Here is a 23,342-nt window from a genome sequence, read left to right on the forward strand (position 1 = left end):
TTTTAAATTGTTTAAAAATGTATTTCCTTTCGCTGACTCAATGTATTTTTCCATTAACTCGAATATGCTTGGCGTATGAATTCTGTTACCGAAATAACAAAAGGCCTTTGTCACTTTCGGTGCTAGGGCATCCACGGCCCTTGGAGACGGCTCCTGGTTCCTACCTGGGCACCCTACCGGATTCGATGCCCGGGGTATCCCTTGTGATTCGATGCCGGAGTTCTCGAGCTGTCGTCACCACTCACATTTGACACGTGGGTAGCTATCCTTCTTTGGCACTCATCCTAGTTTGGCACCTGAGTATTCCTCCCTATTCGATACTTGGGTACACCTTTATACAGTGCCGTCAGTACTCCTCACGAAAGGCACTGTATAGGTTCCCTTGCTGAAGCGTCCCTACGGCCGCCCCTACCTGCAACCCCTTTCATTCCTTTGGCCTAAGCTCTACTATATTCCATTCCGATATTTGGGTACCTATCCCTGATTTGACGCCTAGGTGTCCTTTCGGATTTGATACTTGTGTACCCGTCCCCCCTCTCCCCCCACCCCTCAAACCATTTTATACCATGTACCCCTCTTTCTTGGGCACCCATGATTCAATACCCAGACACTCATCACTGCTGGGCACCTGAATGTCCAACCCGATTTGCTGATTGGGTATACCATGTGCCCCTCTTTCTTGGGCACCCAATAACTCATCGCTGCTGGGCACCTGAATGTCCAACCCGATTTGACGATTGGGTATACCATGTGCCCCTCTTTCTTGGGCACCCGATGCCCAGGCACTCATCGCTGCTGGGCACCTGAATGTACAACCCGATTTGATGATTGGGTAGCATTGGTACTCCATCTTCCGATGCCGAGTACACCTCGATTACTACTACTGTAGTGATGCCAGTAAGAGTAATGAATCAATGACAAAAGACAGCAAGCAACAAGGGTGTAGAACGTTAGAATCAAGAATCATTAAAAAAAGAAAAAAAAAAAAAAAAAACAGGACAGTCAGAGTATTAGAAGATAAAATGACCTAATTACGCGACTCCTCTCGAACGGAATCCGCCCCCGAAATATCGGAAATCGGGCCGTTATTATCCCCGGTACTGCTACCGTGACTCCTTTGAAGGTAACCAGACATTCCCTAGACTGGTTCAGAAAGGGTGGATACAATTATCCGACAAAAGGAGGAGGAGGAGGAGGAGATAGTGATGTGATCGAACCTTTCATTCCTTGAGGTCTCTTGAATGTGAATATCGCGCATGCGTCCGCGGGAATTTTAAGTGCGCATAAGGGGCGAGGGACGTTCATTCCTGAATTTGGCTTTTCTAGAAAAAAGATGAAAGTTGTGCTTATGTATTTGTGAGAGAGAGAGAGAGAAAAAAAAAGTATGTCTATTTCTATGTTAAGAATAGTGAGATTTTACGACGAGAATCAGAAGAGAGAGAGAGAGAGAGAGAGAGAAATCCATTACTACGAGAATCAGTAGAGAGAGGGAGAGAAATATGTACATCCATTTCCATGTTAAGAATAGGGAGATTTTACTACAAGAATCAGAGGAGAGAGTGAGAGAAATATATCCATTACTACGTGAATCAGAAGAGAGAGGGAGAGAAATATATCCATTTCCATGTGAAGAACAGGGAGATTTTACTACGAGAATCAAAAGAGAGAGAGAAATATATCCATTACAACGAGAATCAGAAGAGAGAGAGAGAGAGAGAGAGAGAGAGAGAGAGAGAAATATATCCATTTGCATGTTAGGAATAGGGAAATATTACTACGAGAAACAAAACAGGGAGAGAGACAGAGAAATATATCCATTTGCATGTAAAATTTAGGGAAATATTACCAAGAGAAACAAAGAGAGACGGAAATATATCATTTACATGTCAAGATCAGGGAAATATTACTACGAGAAACAGAGATAACATTCCCATGTTAAGATTAGTGAAATATTACAGAAGGGAGGGAGAAAATACTGAACTTTTTTTTCTTTTTTTTAAATAACAGAGGGATTCAAACTACTGCTAATACGAGAAAGAGAGAGCATTTAATTTCTCGAAGTATGTAAGCGAAGAATAACAACTCCTACTATTACTACGAAAGAGAGAAAGAGAAAGAGAGAGAGGAGAATTAGGGTGGACCTACAGCCAATTGAAAGGAGCGTGGTTGAATCACTGGGCCAACGAGGAACAACAATAACAAAAGAAGTAAATAACGCAACTGTTCCGGTCATCGGGAAGGAGGTAATTTGCATAATGATTCCGGCAATAAGGGGGATAGGGTTCGGAGTTCGGAAGAAGCAGTTCCCATTGGACAGTTAAATGGTAGCTTTAAATAGTCACAATGGTGAACGGACGGGAAAAGGACGAATGTGTTTACTGTGTGTACTACTGCTACTACTTGCGTACGTTTATTCATATCATTGTTTTGTATTATTTACACACACACACACACGCATGTATATATATATATATATATATATATATATATATAATATATATATATATATATATATATATATACATATATATATATAGTATATATTTAATATATAATGAATTTTTATCACATCACCGCGATTCGTATAAATACATCGAGCTACAAATGTCCTTTAATATCCAATTCGCTCTACCTTGGGATTAATATATTTTCATATATGAAACGAAGGAAGGGGGATTTTTTTAGCTGATGATAATTTCGTCCTCTCGTGGGGCGGGGTTCGAACCAGCGCCCAGAGGGCTGGCGAGAATCAACCCTCTGTGCGCTGGTTCGAACCCACGAGAGGACGAAATTATTTTCACTAAAAAATTCCCCTTTCGGTTAACATATATTAAAATATATTAATTCCGAGGTAGAGCGAATTGGATATTAAAGGACATTTATATATATATATATATATATATATATATATATACATATATATATATATATATATATATCCTTATATATATTGTTGTGATTCTCTGGTGGGGGTCGAAACCGTCGGGCTAAGCTAAACTTCATCATATGTATGTATTCGAGTTTTCCATACAGAGTATAATGCTGTGTGAAACCCTCGATGTGCTGTAGTATGAAACTCCCAGCCACGACCGGGCAGAGCTCAGTTGCTCCCCAGATGCAGTCAAGTGGAGATGCGTCGGCTAACTTTAATCTTGAATTAAATAAATACTGCTGAAGCTAGAGGGCTGCAATATGGTACGTTTGATGATTGGAGAGTGGATGAACAACACACCAATTTGCAGCCCTCTAGCCGCAGCAGTGTTCAAGATCTGGGGGCGGACGGACAGACAAAGAGCCATCTCAATAGTTTTCATTGACAGAAAAGTGATAAAAATGACTAAAATGCCCTTCCTCTGATCTACCACAACAATGACTACCTCAACTGAAGTGGCCTTGTAAGGTCGGTGTTTCTTGGAAGTCAATGGCTGGGTCCACTGAGCTTTGTTGATGAGAAGGAGCCGTCGATGATAGGCTACGGGTTATAGGCTAAGGGTTATAGGCTAAGGGTTATAGGTTTTCAGTCAGCCTTTTGTAAAGTAGGGTTATTATTATTATTATTATTTGGACGGAGACCCTCTTTTAAACAAATTCTGTTGAATAAAATGGCAGAATTCAACGAATTAATCATATATTATCTTTTCTATTTTTTCTTACTACTCGCTTTTCTGGCTCAGCGATGCTTCTTGATAATTGGCCGATGTTCATATTGGGAGAAATCTGAATAATGCCGAAGGTGGTATTTTGTTATTATTATTGTTGTTGTTTTTCCGTGTCAAGTAGCTGTTGACGATTGCCCTAGATTCGTTAATCAGTTGGTCACACAATAGGTTTATTATTATTATTATTATTATTATTATTATTATTATTATTATTATTATTATTATTGATATTATTTTGAATGGAAATACTAAAAAGAAAAAAAAACTAATATTATTTTGAATGGAGATACAAAAAAAGGCATGTGGAATAATCCAAAAACGACGCAGGTGTGGAAAGAGAAAAACGAAAGACAAGAGCAAAAGAAAACAAATGAATATAGATGAATAAGAAATACATAAATGCATTCATAAGCAACATCATAAGTCAAGTAATGAAAGAATAAAACTCGTAAAAAGAACAAAAATGTGACCGAAGCAAAAGTTATTGAAAGGAAGTAGAATATATTTTTTTTTAATATGAAGTTTATCATAGACATTGCCTACTATAGGCCGTAACTTGGGCATGGATAGTATATCAGAGGTTGAAATTATGTCGTTTCGCTTACTCGGGGAGTAAGCCTACAAACTACTTTGTTCTTCTTGTTCGGGGGCGGTAGGACAGGTCTATGGAAGAGCCTAAAACGGTCTGGAAAAGGTGTTTCGCGTTGAGTTATAGATACAGGAATTTTAGGATAGGATATTTATGATTTATTTCTTAGAATGAAAATGTAAGAAATAAATAGCGTGCATATTAAACAGTACAGAAACATTATTTCTAATAAAAAATAGCGTATTTATTTTGATTTTCGTTGGTGAAACAGCGCTCTATTTGACTAGATTTTTAGAGCGTTTTAATTTACAATTTACGTTAAGTTAGGAATATAATGTTTACAACTTATGCGTGAGGGGAAATCTTGCACGCATCTCGAGTAAGCTGGAGGTCGGATGCCGCCTTGTTTTATAATAAGGACAAGACAATTTTCCTCGATATTGAATTATATATTCAACAATTACCTCATACGCATAACATGTTCTTCAAACTGCCAATACACGTGAGTGGATTATACAATGCATCGTAGCTGAACAAAGGCAGTAACGAGTTTTTTTTTTATTATTTTTTTATTATTATTTTTTTTAAATAAGAGACACAATACCAGACAATTACGAAGGATAGCTTCGATATTGTGTTCAGGCCACTAGCGTAGAAAAACATCGTAGAATGTTTCCATCATTTTACGGATTCATCATAAAAAACAAAATTATAGCTCTGTGGATCAGATGTAGCATAAGTACACTCTAAAGTCATTGTGACTTCTTTGATGCCGAAGAGTCGAGATATGTAATTTCACTGCGCTGGTCTTTCTTCTTGGAGGATGGACGAAATTGGTTCCAGAAACTCGGGGGCACCGACGTGCCATCATTTCGAAGATACCCTCCCACAGGAGGGCACGCTCCAGGTTTGTGCAATTGCTTGCAGGTTTTAGTTACGTAGTAGTTCGGGGAATGATAATGTTGCAAAATGGAAATGTGACACAGTTGATAATGTTTATATTTTTTTTTGCTCTCTCTCTCTCTCTCTCTCTCTCTCTCTCTCTCTCTCTCTCTTCTCTCTCTCTCTCTCTCTCTCTCTCTCTCTCCACGATAGAGGCAATTTTTGATGAAGCCATATTCAAAGACTGCTGATTTCTGCTATCATAGTTATCATTCGTATTCCCCCACAAATGGAACTCTCTCTCTCTCTCTCTCTCTCTCTCTCTCTCTCTCTCTCTCTCTCTCTCTCTCTCTCCTCACGATAGAGGCAATTTCTCTTTTTGAACATACATTTTGGAAATCATTTCCTCTCTCTCTCTCTCTCTCTCTCTCTCTCTCTCTCTCTCTCTCCACTCTAGAGGCTCTCTCTCTCTCTCTCTTTCTCCACTCTAGAGGCAATTTCTACTGTTGAATATACATTTTGGAACTCATTTCCTAATCCCCCCCCTTTCTCTCTCTCTCTCTCTCCCCACGATAGAGACAATTTCTCCTGTTGAACATACATTTTGGGACTCATTTCCTAATCCTCTCTCTCTCTCTCTCTCTCTCTCTCTCTCGTCTCCACACGGGACAATGCATTTTCAGGTGGGTAGTCACAAATTGTTTCCCCTTTGTTCGGTGCTTTTATGGTCACGTATGACGAATCAGACGGGGCGGAGAGATCTCTCCTTTAGTGACGTCACACTGAGGAAGGTTACCTGTTGCGTGTTTACCGTAGGTAATGAATACGAACTCCCGTCGGCATTTTCTGAATTTGGACAGTGAAACAATGAAACGTCTCCGTGATGATCGTACACATAAGAGAGTCTACTTACCTGGAGATATGCTAACTCTGTTTAAAACCTTATTTTTTCCATTTTTTTTCTTTGTAAGTGAAGATTAAGATCCGCTATATTTTCCCCTTTGCAACCTGGAGTTAGAAAGCGTGAAGACCCCCTCGAAAGTAGGGAACCAATCGCAGCTAGGGAAGTATGTAAAGATTCTTCTCTACTCCATATTTTTTTCCCTTAGCGTAGAAGTAATGATGGAACCTCATCTGGTCTCCTCCATTTTCATAGTTAAATGGGAAACAAAATAGTTACCTTTCATATTCATATAGTAGGGATACTTTACTGTTATCAGTATCTCTTTCTTCAAAATATATATATATATATATATATATATATATATATATAATATATTATATATATATATATATATATTATATATATAAGAGCAAACTCTTAACTTTCAGAATAAAAGAGAAAGTAATCTGTGATTAATAACAATGTCCTTGATTTTAATAAAGAACAAGTATAAAATGCGCAATCGAGTTTTCCGTACAACGTATAATGCTATATACAACCATCAGCTAGACCGATAGCGTTTCAGTTTCAGTTGCTCACCGGATACGGTAGAGTGAAGGTGGCGTTCCATGCCTCCGGAAAGTGCTGCCAGATGCACGATCCATGGTTAACTTTAACCCTGAAATAAAATAAAAACTACTGAGGTCAGAAGGCTGCAATTTGGCATGCTTGATGATTGGAGGATGGATGACCAACATACCAATTTGCAGCCCTCTAAAGTGCTGACGGACGGACAAAGTTTTCTTGTACAGAAAACTTAAAATGGAAACAATATGCCTGTAAGCGTCTCCCAGTCTTCGTACAGAAGAAAAGTTCTAACAGCCTTCTTGAATTCCATAAGAAGGGAAAATCCTAATCACTTTTCTTTTAAATGATACCTAATAACTTTTATCTAAAAAAAATTCTAATATCTAAGAATGTCTTGATCAGGGGAAAGAGGATATTCTTGGTCTCGAGGAAATGAACGATCTATTATTATTAGTAATCTCTGTTCTTGGTCGCAAGCAAACTAAGAACTTTTTGAATTTCACCCTCTATTTTTCATTCTTTTTTTGGAAGATTGCAATCTCACGAAGAGACGGAGAGAAAGATAAAGAGAGAGAGAAAGAAAGAGAGAGAGCAACTGCAGCTTGTTAAGCATCAACATTTTATGGCATCGTCCACGTATTAATGCCCAAATCATTATTTGTTATACAGAAATTTAATGAAGACCGGATAATGGAAGTTCATTAGCAATCTAAGCAGTAAATCAGAGCGAGAGAGAGAGAGAGAGAGAGAGAGAGAGAGAGAGAGAGAGAGAGAGAGAGAGAGAGAGAGAGAGAGAGAGAGAGAGAGAGAGAGAGTTTATGGAGTGAGCTAGAGAACGGAATTTAATTTCTACACAAAAACATTGAGAGAGAGAGGGAGGGAGAGAGAGAAATGCAACGGCAGAGAAGAAAATATGCAAGAACATTATCTATTTCGATTATCTATCTCCTTATTTTCTCTCTCTCTCTCTCTCTCTCTCTCTCTTTGTCCGTTTCATTATCATATCTCTCTCCCTTTGGCGTCACTCTCCTACGCCCGTGTAGTTTATACTCCGATAAACATGTCTCATTCGTGAATTAAGATCTCCATTCATCAAACTGAGAACTTTATTTTTCTTTTGCGGTTTCTCCTCCCATGATATTGCTGTTTATTTTGTTAATATTCGCATTTAGCATTAGGCTTCGTTCGGTTTTTTTCAAGTGAGGTTTAGGTCGCGTTTATTTGTGACCAGTACGTATATATATATATATATATATATATATATATATACATATATATATATATATAGATATATATATATATATATATATATATACATATATATATATATATGTATATATATATATATATATATATATAATATATTATATATATATATATATATATATATATATATATATATCGCTCGAACCCAGCGTATTATACGTTGTTATTCCTTTGTACTACCGCCTACCCACGGCACTTCATTGGGCTAATGACGCCTTCGAAAGTTTTTACAGTTATGTTTGGGAAATTACTGTTTCCCTTGGAACCCTTTTTTGTTTGTTGGGTTTTAGTATTTTATATATATATATATATATATATATATATATATATATATATTATATATATGTGTGTGTGTGTGTGTGTGTGTGTGTGTGTGTGTATGTACACTTAATGTACATACACACACATATATATGTATATTTTTTATTTATGAAAATAAATATTTAATGAAATTCCACTAGTAATAACTGAATAAAAATAAATTTACTTTTCTGTCGACGTTATTATTATTATTATTATTTTTTTTTTCTCTATCACAGTCCTCCAATTCGACTGGGTGGTATTTATAGTGTGGGGTTCCGGGTTGCATCCTGCCTCCTTAGGAGTCCATCACTTTTCTTACTATGTGTGCCGTTTCTAGGATCACACTCTTCTGCATGAGTTCCTGGAGCTACTTCAGCCTCTAGTTTTTCTAGATTCCTTTTCAGGGATCTTGGGATCGTGCCTAGTGCTCCTATGATTATGGGTACGATTTCCACTGGTATATCCCATATCCTTCTTATTTCTATTTTCAATGCTGATACTTATCCATTTTTTTCCTCTCTTTCTCTTCAACTCTGGTGTCCCCATGGTATTGCGACAATCAATGAGTGATACTTTCTCTTGACTTTGTCAATCAACGTCACGTCTGGTCTGTTTGCACGTATCACCCTATCCGTTCTGATACCATAGTCCCAGAGGATCTTTGCCTGATCGTTTTCTATCACTCCTTCAGGTTGGTGCTCGTACCACTTATTACTGCAAGGTAGCTGATGTTTCTTGCACAAGCTCCAGTGGAGGGCTTTTGCCACTGAATCATGCCTCTTTTTGTACTGGTTCTGTGCAAGTGCCGGGCATTCACTTGCTATGTGGTTTATGGTTTCATTTTTCGTATTGCACTTCCTACATATGGGAGAGATGTTATTTCCGTCTATCGTACTTTGAACATATCCTGGTTCTTAGGGCCTGATCTTGTGCCGCTGTTATCATTCCTTCAGTTTCCTTCTTTAGCTCTCCCCTCTGTAGCCATTGCCAATTGTCATCGCTGGCTAGTTTCTTTAGTCTGTCTCATGTATTTTCCGTGCATTGGTTTGCTGTTGCCAGTCCTCTGTTCTGTCTGTCTTTCTCCTGTCTCTGTATATTTCTGGGTCTTCGTCTACTTTTATCAGTCCTTCTTCCCATGCACTCTTAGCCACTCGTCTTCACTGTTTTCAGATATTGCCCCAGTGCTCTGTTCTCGATGTTTACGCAGTCCTCTATACTTAGTAGTCCTCGTCCCTCCTTCCTTTCGTGTTATGTATAGTCTGTCCGTATTTGCTCTTGGGTGTAGTGCTTTGTGTATTGTCATATGTTTCCTGGTTTTCTGATCTATGCTGCGGAGTTCTGCCTTCGTCCATTCCACTATTCCTGTGCTGTATCTGATTACTGGCACTGCCCATGTGTTTATGGCTTTTATCATATTTCCGCGTTGAGTTTTGACTTGACGGTATCGCCTTGAGTCCTCTGCATATATTCTTTCCTGATCGTGTCCTTCATCTCTTGGTGTTTTATATCTCCTCCTTCCATTATTCCCAGGTATTTGTATCCTGTCTCATCTATGTGTTTGATGTTGCTCCCATCTGGTAGCTTTATCCCTTCAGTTCTCGTTACTTTGCCTTTTTGTATGTTGACTAAGCGCATTTTTCTATTCCAAACTCCATCCTGATGTCCCCAGATACAATCCTTACAGTCTGGTTTAGGGTATCTATTTCCTTGATGCTCTTACCATTATTATTATTATTATTATTATTATTATTATTATTATTATTATTATTATTATTATTATTATTAACTTCAAAAAAACAATAATTACAAATGCGTTTTCTTTCCAGTTGCGAAATTATACACGTAAGATCAAGCAAGTCAGGGCAAGGAAAAATAAATGGTATCTATATGAAGATACTCAAACAAATAGGTTATTTGTCGTTTCCAGCTTTCTCTTGGGTGTGTGGAATATTTCCCATTATTATTTTCCTAAACCTTCCCTAATGTATTACAATCGCTCGGGTAACTCCGCTTAAATAAAGTTGAATAGTTTTTTTTTTTTTTTTTTTTTTGTTTTTTTTTTTTTTTGCCAGTTATGATCACTGCCATTTTTAACAATAGGTAATAGGATTTTTTAAATTTTTTTTTTACAAAGTTTTACCAGTTTTGTTTACTATCCTCTAACAATAGCAAATAAAAAAATTTTTAATCACAAAATTTTACCAGTTTTGTTTACCGCCATTTTTAACAATAGCAAATAAGAGATTAGAGCAGAGGAAGGAACGAAATAATATATCAGTAAAATATATCTTAAAGAAATTGTTAAATATTGTTTTCTTATTTTGGTGGGATTTAAAAAGCCTCCGAAATTACGTAACAAAACATTAGATATTCTTATAACTAGACTCAACAGTTTATAATAGAATAATCAATCTTTATTAACATGAAAAAATTAATTGAATATTGGTTTCAAATTTTGGTGGACTGAAAAATTGAAAATAAGTAATGAAATTCATTATAATCTCAAGCAGAATGAAAGAGGTTATTTTTCATTTATTTATTTATTTATCTATTTATTTATTTATTTATTTGTTTATTTTTGCTATTTGTGGCAGGCCTAAAATTTCCCAGAACGTGAACAATAAAAGAATAGAACCTGACGGAGTGAAATTGCAGGTATTTCCTCATTTTGTACTGAACTACAAATACCATATGAGAATTCATTAAATAATATATATTCTAATGTTCTGAATATCTCGCGATGATAAGGATGAATATTTGAACATTTCCAAAATACTAAATAACCGAACAAAAATAATTTGAATAACTGAAAAAATGCGATTAGTCGTTAGAAACCATTTGTATGATAAATAATTAAAGAACGGTGCATATATCCAAAAGATTCCAAGAAAAAAATCTAAACCTTGTTTTCTGATTAAGGCAAGAGTGAAAAGTCACAAAACTCGTTTTCCCCCTCCTCCTCCACCTACTCTTCCTCCTCCTCCTCATCCTCCTCCTTTTCAGCCTCTTCCTCCTCCTCCTCCTCCTCCTCCTCTTCTTCTTCTTCTTCTTCTTCTCCTCCTCCTCCTCCTCCTCCTCCTTCTCCTCCTTGTCCTCCTTCTCCTCCCCCTCCTCTTCTCCGCCTCGCCTTCCTCCTCCTCCTCCTCCTTCCTCTTCTTCTTCTTCTTCTTCTTCTTCTTCTTCTGCCTCCTCCTCCTCCTCCTCCTCCTTCTCCTCCTTCTCCTCCCCCTCCTCTTCTCCGCCTCGTCTTCCTTCTCCTCCTCCTCCTCCTCTTCTTCTCTTCTTCTTCTTCTCCGCCTCCTCTTCCTCCTCCTCCTTCTCCGCCTCCTCCTCCTCCTTCTCCTCCCCCTCCTCTTCTCCGCCTCGTCCTCCTTCTCCTCCTCCTCCTCCTCTCCTCTTCTTCTTCTTCTTCTTCTTCTTCTTCTTCTTCTTCTTCTCCGCCTCCTCTTCCTTCTCCTCCTCCTCCTCCTCCTCCCCCTCCTCTTCTCCGCCTCGTCCTCCTTCTCCTCCTCCTCCTCCTGCTCCTCTTCTTTTCTTCTTCTTCTTCTCCGCCTCCTCTTCCTTCTCCTCCTCCTCCTCCTCCCCCTCCTTCTCCTCTTCTTCTTCTTCTTCTTCTTTCCATTGGGATGACTGGGCAAGATTCCCTCACTCAGCCGATGAAGCAGAAAAGAGCAGACTCATGGGGCGCCCTAGCCAGTAATTCAAATGGCCGCGGAAATTGCTTAGGGAATAATTATCACCTCCAGATAGGCATCTGATGCCAAATGATACGTTATCTTTGATAGCCTTGAGTCCGGAGAAAATTCATATGCGCTCTCTCTCTCTCTCTCTCTCTCTCTCTCTCTCTCTCTCTCTCTCAAAAATCTTTATGGATTATTTTAGAAATTTATCTCTGACCTGGCCGTTAGGTTTAACATTTGAAAAAATGAAATGAAATTAAAATCTCTCTCTCCTCTCTCTCTCTCTCTCTCTCTCTCTCTCTCTCTCAGAAATCGTAGGAATTATTTTAGAAATTTATCTGTGACCTGGCCGTCGGGTTTAACATTTGAAAGATTTTAATAAAATTAAAAGCTCTCTCTCTCTCTCTCTCTCTCTCTCTCTCTCTCTCTCTCCTCTCTCTCTCTCTCTCTATTTTCCCAAAATCTTAGAAATTATTGTATAAATTTAACTGTGATTTGGCCGTCAGGTTTAATTGGAAAAACTTTAATAAAGTTAAAAGCTCTCTCTCTCTCTCTCTCTCTCTCTCTCTCTCTCTCTCTCTCTCTCTCTCTCTCTCTCTATTTTCCCAAAAATCTTAGAAATTATTGTATAAAATCTGTGACCTGGCCGTCGGTTTGAACATTTGAAAGATTATAATAAAATTAAAAGCTCCTCCTCTCTCTCTCTCTCTCTCTCTCTCTCCTGAAGCCAATAAGAATTTGGTCTATTCTCTCTGAAGTTGTCGATTTCTTAAGATTTCTTTCAGAAAAAATCATGATATTCGTCCTCTCCTCTCCTCTCTCTCTCTCCTCTCTTTTCTCTCTACTCCCCCCTTCCCCTCTCTCTCTGAGCAACCATATCATAGGTTAATTAACACTTGCGATATTAGCCATATTACATGCACCAATAACAAAAACAATAAAATAATCACCAATCATATTCATGGTGTCTAACAAATAGGACATTGAGTGGGACGTTTAATATACTATTTACACTGAAGGCAAGGGAAGCAGAGTAATAATATTTATAATGCAAAAACCTTCACAATAGCGTAGATATTCATTTAAGAAAAAAAAAAAATAATAAGTCCAAAAGCAAACACCCGCCAAGGTTGACTTTTCACCAATGTATACACTCCACCTTAAGCCCCTAGTAAAAGTCCTCGTTTGGGGGTAGGGCCGCCAGTACACCTCATGCGGTGCACTGTAGGCATTACTTAAGATTCTTGGCAGCGTGCCTTCGGCCCCTAGCTGCAACCCTCCTTTCATTTTCTCTCTATTCCATCTGACTTTCCTCAACCCTCTCCTAACACTTGATTCACAAAGCAACTGCTTTGAGGTTTTCCTCCTGTTACACCTTTCAAGTCTTTTACTGTCAATTTCTATTTCAGAGCTGAATGACCTCATAGATCCCAGCGCTCGGCCTTTGGCCTAAATTCTGTATTCAAGCCAACTTTTCACGGGGCTTAGAAGACCTTTTCTCAGGCAATTCGGGAGAGCGCCATGAAGGCATGCAAGCACCCAAGCAAACATGTACAAACACTTATAACAAATGCGCACACAAGCTCCTCAGTGGCGTGGTCAGTTTGGCCATGGCCTGCCACCTCGATGGCCGTGAGTTCGATTCTCGGGCATTCCACTGAGGAGTCAGAGATGTGTATTTCTGGTGATAGAAGTTCACTCTCGACGTGGTTCGAAACTCACGTAAAGCCGTTGACGTATAAACACCATACAAACAAACAAATGCGTACATGCAAGCAGCGACGCACATATACACTCAAACAACCCAACAGCTAAACCGTAATGAACATAATGAACACGTGCATCCGTCCATTTATTTACTCACGAAGTTGCTCCCTTTCGTCGACCATTTCCGTCCTTATTCGCCGTTAAAAATGTCCTGATTTAGCCACAGAAATTTGTCAGGCGCCCTTTCGTCAACAGGCCCCCTTATTAGCTCGTCTCGTGCGATCATTATGTTCTTACGGTAAATATGGGTGGTGGTGTCCCTGCTGGGGATGTCGTAAGTTAACAGAAGTAGTGGGTGGGTGGGTGGGGGGGGGGCGGGGGCGGGGGTTGGGGGCGGGGAGGGGGCTTCATTCTATATATATATATATATATATATATATATATATATATATATATATTATACACACTCCTATCTGTATATATCTACATTTGTATATATATATATATGATATATATATATATATATATATATATATATATATATATATTGTTTTTAAATCCCTATCACTAAACAGTGATGAAGAAAAAGTATCCGTATATATACCTATATAGGTCAATTTTCAGCATCATTGTTTATTTGACAAGGAGCTAAAGAAATTATAATGCTATAGTGTTTATTAAGCACATCTACTCTTATGCCAATCAGTCCAGATAGTTCCTCGTTGGACGAGTGGGTTACCTGCTCGCCTTCCGAGTCGGTAGTCCCCGAGTTCGATTCCCCGCTCTGCCAACGTGGAATCAGAGGAATTTGTCTCTGGTGATTAGAAATTCATTTCTCGATATAATGCGGTTCGGATCCCACAATAAGCCGTAGGTCCTGTTGCTAGGTAACCAATTAGTTCCTAGCCACGTAGAAATATCTCATCCTTCTGGCTCAGCCCTATGATAGCTGTTAATCAGCTCAGTAGTCTGGTTAAACTAAGATATACTTGACTTTGTAAGTGCAGAACTTCCCAGCTTTTTTGTGTCGTCACAGAAACACAGATCGCTCTCAAACATCAGCACAGGTATCCCAGTTGTGAGTTCTTTCATTTGGATAGAATCAGCAACAGATAAAAACAATCTGTTTGACGATGCTTGCCTCACCAACCCACGCTGTTTCAGTTTTCAGTAAAAGGAAACTATTGAGATGGCTCTGTCTGTCCGTCCGTACTTTTTCTGTCCGCCCTCAGATCCTAAAAAGTACTAAGGCTAGAGGGCTGCAAAATAGTATGTTAATCATCCACCCTCTAGTCATCAAACGTACCAAATTGCAGCTCTCTATCCTCAGTAGTTTTTATGTCAACTAAAGACAGGCCACTACCGGGCCATGGTTAAGGTTTAATGGGCCGTGCCCCTGGCTCATACGTCAGTACACCGAGACCAACGAAAGATAGATCTGTTGTGGCGGCCTCGATTAAACGCTGTGCAGGAAAGTCGATTGCGCAGGAGAAACTTCGGTGCATTTTTTACTTATGTTTTTCAATTCAAATTCAAATTCAAATTCAAAATGTTTATTGATATAGACATCACATGGAGTGTAGCAGCATGCTGCTATACCCACCTACAAAATTCAAATGATTCCAGGCCAAAAATAAATAAATAAGCAAATTAATTAATTAATAAATAAAAAAATAAAAAAGTAATGAAAAGCAAATGTTTTCCATTGAGAAGAATTTTAACCCAACTTATACAAACGCCAATGCCATCGTTTTCCAATTGCTCTTCTGTACAGAAAACGAGCTGTTTACAAGCGGTAACTAGCGTCTTCTTTTATTTAGCAAAGCCTTCGTCAAAGGGTTGGTAATCGTTGCATAACCACGACCATAATAAAAGTGGAAATAAAACAAGCTCTTTGCACATTAAAAAAAAAATACGAGAAAGAGAGAGTGGGGGATGGTGGGGGACGGGGGGGGGGGGGGGGGTGGGGGGGGGGGGCGGTTGTTGGTAAGGGGTGGTGGTGAGAGGGGGGGGGTGAAAAGAAAATTTTTACGGCAAGGACCAGGCGATTCCTTTATCTTTCCCTCTCGGCTTTATTTTTGCCGCCTCGCAGGTAATGAGCCATAACTTTGGAGACGCCGCACGACTTTACCCTTAAAGTCGCCCCTAAGTGTATACCTCGTGCCCTTAAGAAGAGGCCCTAAAACGTGAACAGGGCAGGGATTAATGGTGAGTAATGGCTGCTCGGCAATTAGTTGCTGTAAGGTAAATACCACGATTGCTTGAAAAAAAATTTTCTTATTTTTTATTTATTCATTTATTTATTTTTTTTAGTTTTTAGTGCGATAAATGATAAAAGTTCTTCACCACACTCTTCTAGAATTTACAAATGATTTGTTTTACATGTTCTCCCGTGTCAGCTGGCTGGGTATGACCTGACCTAGCATTATATAACCCTGACCTAAACTAACTGGGTATGACCTGACCTGGCATTATGTAAACCCTGACCTAAACTGACTGGGTATGACCTGACCTGGCATTATGTAAACCTGACCTAAACTGACTGGGTATGACCTAACTTGGCATTATATAACCCTGACCTAAACTGACTGGATATGACCTGACCTGGGCATTATGTAACCCTAACCTAAACTGACTGGGTATGACCTGAATTGGTATTATATAACTATGGCCTAAACTGACTGGGTATGACCTGATCTGGCATTATGTAACCCTGACCTAAACTGACTGGGTATGACCTGACCTGGCATTATGTAACCCTGACCTAAACTGACTGGGTATGACCTGACCTGGCATTATTTAACCATGGTCTAACCTAACTGGGTATGACCTGATCTGGCATTATGTAACCCTGACCTAAACTGACTGGGTATGACCTGGCCTGGTATTTTATAACCCTGACCTAAACTGACTGGGTATGACCTGACCTGGCATTATATCCACGGCCTAAACTGACCTGGGTAATGACTTGATTTGGTATTATGTAACTCTAACCTAAACTGATTCTGGTATGACCTGACCTGGCATATATAACTATGGCCTAAACTGACTGGTATGTCCTAATTCTGGCATTATGTAACCATGGTCTAACTTGACTGGGTATGATCTGATCTGGCATTATATAACCCTGACCTAAACTGACTGGGTATGACCTGACCTGGCATTATGTAACCCTGACCTAAACTGACTGGGTATGACCTGACCTGGCATTATATATCCACGGCCTAAACTGACTGGGTATGACTTGATTTGGTATTATGTAACCCTGATCTAAACTGACTGGGTATGACCTGACCTGGCATTATATAACCCTGACCTAAACTGACTGGATATGACCTGACCTGGCATTATGTAACCCTGACCTAAACTGACTGGATATGACCTGACCTGGCATTATATAACCCTGACCTAAACTGACTGGGTATGGCCTGACCTGGCATTATATAACCCTGACCTAAACTGACTGGATATGACCTGACCTGGCATTATGTAACCCTGACCTAAACTGACTGGACATGACCTGACCTGGCATTTTTTAACCCTGACCTAAACTGACTGGATATGACCTGACCTGGCATTATGTAACCCTGACCTATACTGTCCAATGAGAACGTGGTTTGATAGTACAATGGCGTATCAAAGTAGGTTTATTTCGGTGAATTATTTATTTTCTATATAAAATAGGACAAAATAAATTCATCCAAGAAACCAACTGTCACTGGTCAAACCAGGAATAAAGTAACGTCATGGTATGACTGATAGACAACTTAGAACGAATACACCGAGCGCTTTGAATTTTTTTTTTTTCATTTTGAAGAAACACTTTGATATTTTTTACTTTGAGAAAAGACTTTTAATATATTACTTTGAAGAAACACTGATTTTTTTTTACTTTGAAAAAACACTGCATTTTTTTCACTTTGCAAAATCATTTTGAATTTTTTTCACTTTGAAAAATCATTTTGAATTTTTTTTCACTTTGAAAAAGCACTTTGAATTTTTTTTCATTATGAAAGAACACTAAACTTTTTTTTTTAATGTTGTAGGTGAATCATCTTAGAAACTAACTTATTGTACAACTGACGCCTGAAGCTTTAATTATTCTTAAGTTCAGGGACCCAGTGGGACGAGCCCTTATGTATTCAAAGGCCAGAGAGGCAATGAAAAAAAAATACTATGCACGGTTGGGCTTTAAACTACAATGATATTATACGTATATATAATATATATATATATATATATATATATATATATATATATATATATATATATATATATATATATATATTATATATCACGTAATCAAAACATATAAAAACAACAATTCCCAATTCAAGATGTCTCTTAACTAGTTAAAATTGTACTCAAAATGAAAATAATAATAATAATAATATAGTAATAATAATAATAATAAAATAATAATAATAATAATAATAATAATAATAATAAAGAAGAAGCTAACTAGTTATGGACATTTTAATTGCGAATTGTTTATATATATATATATATATATATATATATATATATATACATATATATATATATATATATATATATATATGTGTGTGTGTGTGTGTGTGTGTGTGTGTGTGTGTGTTTGTGTGTGCGCACGCACGCGTATGTATGTCTGTATGTGATGTTCTCCTCATTTGTTTATGCATGCTAAATTTGTTTTTCGTGGTCGTAAACATGTACTTGCGCACCTAAAATTATTCACCTGCAGGAATCTGCAGTCGTGACAGTCAGCCCCCCTAACCCCCCCAACCCCCCCATACCCACACCCCACACCCCAACCGTGTACACCCCCCCCACCCCCCTATCTCTTGCTACGTATTGCTCTCATGATTGTTACTGATATCATCATTATTATAATTATTATTGTTACTATCAGAATCATCGTATTCGTAGTTGAGATTAAAAAAAAGTCCTAAACGTTTTTGTACGTTTTCCAAAGTACTTCATTGCCTCAAAGTATGAAAATCACTTTGTAAAGAGTCATAGATCCTGAGGGTCAAGAGGAGTTATTGTAATTGATATATGTCATTCATATATGACTATTTACTTAGCTATATGTTAATCCACGCAGACTGATCAAGGCATGTTTAATACTTGAAAAACTTGTCTATAATTGCAAATATGGTGTCTCATTTCAATCTTGTATTCATAAACATTTATATTATTGCTATTTTTCGCTGTCTTTTATTCATATCTCACTTTACGATAAATCACCTCTTTCCCCTTCTTCTTGTAGATAATTGAAAGTATTGCTGCATGCTGTAATTCTTTTTGTTATTTTGTATCTGCCTCAGGGTAGTCCTTCTCAATATTATCACGTTTCTCTGAATTTTGGTCTAAAATTTCCTCCTCTCCTACGTCAAGGTGTATGCTCTCTCTCTCTCTCTCTCTCTCTCTCTCTCTCTCTCTCTCTCACCATATTTATTATCAAGATGTCTCTGTTCTCTTCGCCTATTGTCTCACAAAATGATACGCGTCACGATTTCCACTTCATCCACTACGCTGTCTTCTTCCTAAACCCCCACCCCTATTTTAACCCCTCCTCGACCCTCTCCTCACTTCCATTTTCTCCTCCTCCTCCTCCTCCTCCTGTTTCTCCTCCTCCTCCTCTTCATCATCATCATCATCATTTCCCTCCTCTTTTTCTCCTGTCCCTTAACCCCACTCCTACTATAATCGCCCGCCCCCCCAACCCTTCCCCAACCCCCGAGCTCCTCGTCCTCATTCCTCCCCTCTTCTCTATCTTCCTTTCCTCTACATCCCCTACTCTAACCCTTTCTCCTCCTCCTCCTCCTCCTCCTCCTCCTCCCTCCCGCCTCCCTTTCCTCCATCAAGTCGCGGATGGAGTCGGTCATTCGTAAAATTAGTGGTTAGGTGAAACTATCTTATGGACAGCAATAACAGTCCACCAACAGATCAGCCATTACTGTAATGCGACCCGACGGTCCCTCCTTCGGCCTTCCAGCAGCAGCTGCTGACACCTGGAAGGCTCTGGAATCTGGGAATGGCTCTGCAAGATTCGATTTGGTTCGACAGTTGGGGGAAAGGTAATCTATTCATTGAACCCTCGTCTGGTCTTGCTGGTATAGTGGCTAGTGTCGTGGAATGCCGTTCAGATACGCGGGTTCGCGTCTCCCCCAGTGCGATGAGAGACCACTGGGTCTGTAGCATGATCAGTTATTGCTGCAGTGTGGGGTCTGCTGTGGGAGATTGAAACCAACATTCCTTGGACGCTTGAGTTTCAAGTCAGTGGCCCCTTTGGTGTGCTTGTTCCACGTGAATAGGTTTCGTCTACTCATATAATAATAATAATGTTGAAATTGAACTCAAAATCATAGGAACACTAGGCACGATCCAAAGATCCCAGAAAAGGAATCTGGAAAAACTAGAGGCTGAAGTAGCTCCAGGTTTCAGGCAGAAGAGTGTGCTCCTAGATACATAGAAACAGCGCACATACTAAGAAAAGTGATGGACTCTTAAGGAGGTAGGATGCAACCCGGAACCCCACAGTATGAGTACCACCCAGTCGAATTGGAGCACTGTGATAGGCGCCCCAAAGAAAAAAAAATAATTATGAATATTTCTGCTCACTGCAATTTTAGCAAGGCTGTGGCATTTGGAAATGTCTCGAGGTTTAATCTTGTGTCTGATTGATCGAATTTGGAAAGGTGATGTATCACCCAGTTCACTCTCATGAGTGTGGTAATGTCAAGCTGTTTATTGTTCAATTCCTTTTCGAATTTAGTAATGATAAAATATCTTATATACAATTGCCATTTAGTGTCAGTTTGGGAAATGTGATCTATCGATGGGAACTAGAACTGAAGAGATATAACACATCCCATTGTGGGAAGCTCTTCACATACAAGATATGTGGCACGTGGAATAAACAGCTACCAGAAGTTGTAAACAGCAACAGTGTGGAAGAGTTTAAAAGAAAGCTAGACAAAATCATTAGGACACTGAATGAACAGTAAAACCTGCTCCTAGAGAAAAGTGAGCACAAGATGTCTCCTCGGATGGACTCAAAAGTCTTTGAGACATCCTAATCCTTGTAACTCCTTGTAACTCTTCCTCCTCCTCCTCCTCCTCCTCCTCCCCCTCCTCCTCTTCTTCTTTTTCTTTTTCTACTCCTCCTCCTCCTCCTCCTCCCCTTCCTTCTTCTTTAATCTTTTCTTCTACTCCTTCCTTCCTCCTCCACTCCTCCTCCTCCACCCCACTCCCCTCCCCTCCTCCTCACCCCTCCCTTCCTCCTTCTTCTTCTTTTTCTTCTTCTTACTCCCTCCTCCCTCTCCTCCCTCCTCCCTTCTGCCTCCCTCCTCCTCCTCTTCTTCCTCTTCTTCTTCTTCTTCTCCTCCACTTCTTTTTTCTTCTTCCTCCTTCACTTCTTCTTCGTTCTTCCCCCCTCCTGCCTTCCTTCCTGCCTCTCCTCCTCCTCCACTTCTTTTTTCTTCTCCTCCTTCACTTCTTCTTCGTCCTTCCCCCTCCTCCTCCTCCTCCTCCTCCTCCTCCTCCTCCTCCCTCCTCCTCTTCCCTTCTTCATCTTCTACATCTTCCTCCTCCTCCTCCTCCTCCTCCTCCTCCTCTTCTTCTTCTACATCTTCTCCTCCTCCTCCTCCTCCACCTTCTTTCATCTTCTTCTTCTTCTTCTTCTTCTTCCAAGGAAGGCGAACCCATTCGGGGGAGTCGCATGTCTCGGGCCCATCCAGGTGTTTCGGGAGGGATAATAGGAGGAGGAGGAGGAGAATAAAGAATCGAGAATAAAAGGAGAATAATTGGAAGGAGCGTTTATATCTCACGTGTCATGGAATGAAGTCATATGTCTCTCGGCGAAGGTCAGCCTATCAACAATAAAAAGCTATTATGGGTGATTTACCGCTACTGTTCGGTGCTTATCAAATGTTTCGTAATGGGAGATATATATATATATATTATATATATATATGATATATATATCTAATATATATGTAATGTGTGGTTTGTATATATATATATATCTTATATATCTATATATAGTATATATATATATCCCATAATCCATTATAATATATTATATCATATATTATAGATGTTATAATTATGTCTATTATATTTCTATAATTATAATATATTATATTATATATATATATAATATATATAATATATATTCTTCCTTCTATCGTAATTGTACATTTTTTCCTTTTTTATTTTCTTTACGAATAATATAATAATAATATGCATATATGGCCCATATTTATAAAATTATATAGATATTATATCGTATATATATATATTATATAATATATATATATTATCTAATATAATAATTATATATATACTATAATTATATATGTGTGTTGTGTTGTGTGGTGGGTTGTGTGGTGTGTGTAATATTATATATATAATAATATATATCTATAATATCTAATCTATATATATTTTATATATGGTATGTATGTATAATTCCTCTGTCGTAATGTACATTTGTTCCTTTTATTTTCTTTACAATATATATAATATATACATACATATACTATATATATATATATATATATATATACTATATATATATATAATATGTGTGTGTGTTGTGTGCTGTGTGTATATATATATATATATATATATATACTATATATAATATATATATATATATGTCTTTACAATATGTGTGTGTGTCTGTGCGTTATGATTCGTTGACTGCACACTAAAATAATGGAGGTACATGATTCATGTTTTCAATCTTCGTGTGGTATTGTGAGCGTCCTCTTAAATACATTCTCTCTCTCTCTCTCTCTCTGTTTTGGGTGGTTTGCTTTTTTGGTTATTTATCTAATTATATCCACTGATTTTCTTTTGTTGTACAGACAAATAATGGAGTTGATAGCGAAGTGTACAAAGCTGAATCAATATTGTTTTCTATGTAATTCGTTTATTATATCATTCGTTTAGCGAAATATATTTTTAGACAATAATGAAAAAGTAATTTTCAGTCATGAGATAATATTAAGACCGTAATCGCCAGCCAAACAATTCGTTCTTAAGGACAAACAAGAGAATTTCGCCAGTGCACCTGTAGGCATTACTTAAGATTTTTTGCAGCGTGCCTTCGGCCCCTAGCTGCAACCCATTTCGTTCCTTTTACTGTACCTCCTTTCATATTCTCTTTCTTCCATTTGAATTTCTTCAATCCTCTCATAACAGTTGATTCATAGTGCGACTGCTTCGAGGTTTTCCTCCTGTTACGCCTTTCAAACCATTTTACTGTCAATTTCCGTTTCAGCTCTGAATGACCTCACTGGTCCCAGCGTTTGGCCTTCGGCCTAAATTCTATTTATTCAATAAAATATTTCGTAGATTCTTCAGAAATCCATATCATTTCCTATAATCTACGTTCGCTTGCAATAATGATTTCTGCGCTATACATGATTGGTGGAAGTCGGGGGAAAACGGAAGCAGAAAGAAATTATCAGATATCAACAGAGGAACTTCAACCGAACCCTGCAATCTAAAGGTTATTGAATATGAAAAGGGGCGGCCGGATGGGTGTTACGAAGCAGCCTGCTGGGAGGAAGTAGGGACATTGTGAGAGAAATCAATTTCTTAAAGGATTTGTCCTTCATTTTTACTCTTTTTTTTTCGTAACTTATTGTGTAATCTTCATTGCAGCTTAGTTGAATGTTATGAAATTTAAGTTATCGGCACCGTTGGCATTCAGTGAAAAGAGGAAGTTCGTCTCAAGATAAACAGACCCCAAAAATGAAAGAAAACGGTGTTAGAGGAGTTGAACAGGA

The 23,342-nt window shown here is 38.5% G+C and overlaps 1 protein-coding gene across 1 annotated transcript in view; it reads right to left on the minus strand.

Moving 5' to 3' along the window:
• Positions 1–559: 559 nt before the first annotated feature.
• The window catches only part of LOC135201968 (major centromere autoantigen B-like), a 44,275-nt gene continuing 21,492 nt past the window's right edge, over positions 560–23,342 (minus strand). The window contains exons 3-4 of the mRNA XM_064231245.1: positions 11,468–11,800; positions 560–712 (exon numbers count right to left, since the gene is read on the minus strand). Coding sequence (XP_064087315.1) covers positions 560–712; positions 11,468–11,800 — 486 coding nt within the window. The remainder of the gene's footprint in view (positions 713–11,467; positions 11,801–23,342) is intronic.

This window comes from Macrobrachium nipponense, chromosome 30 (assembly GCF_015104395.2).
Source record: "Macrobrachium nipponense isolate FS-2020 chromosome 30, ASM1510439v2, whole genome shotgun sequence".
Classification (NCBI taxonomy): Eukaryota; Metazoa; Arthropoda; class Malacostraca; order Decapoda; family Palaemonidae; genus Macrobrachium; species Macrobrachium nipponense.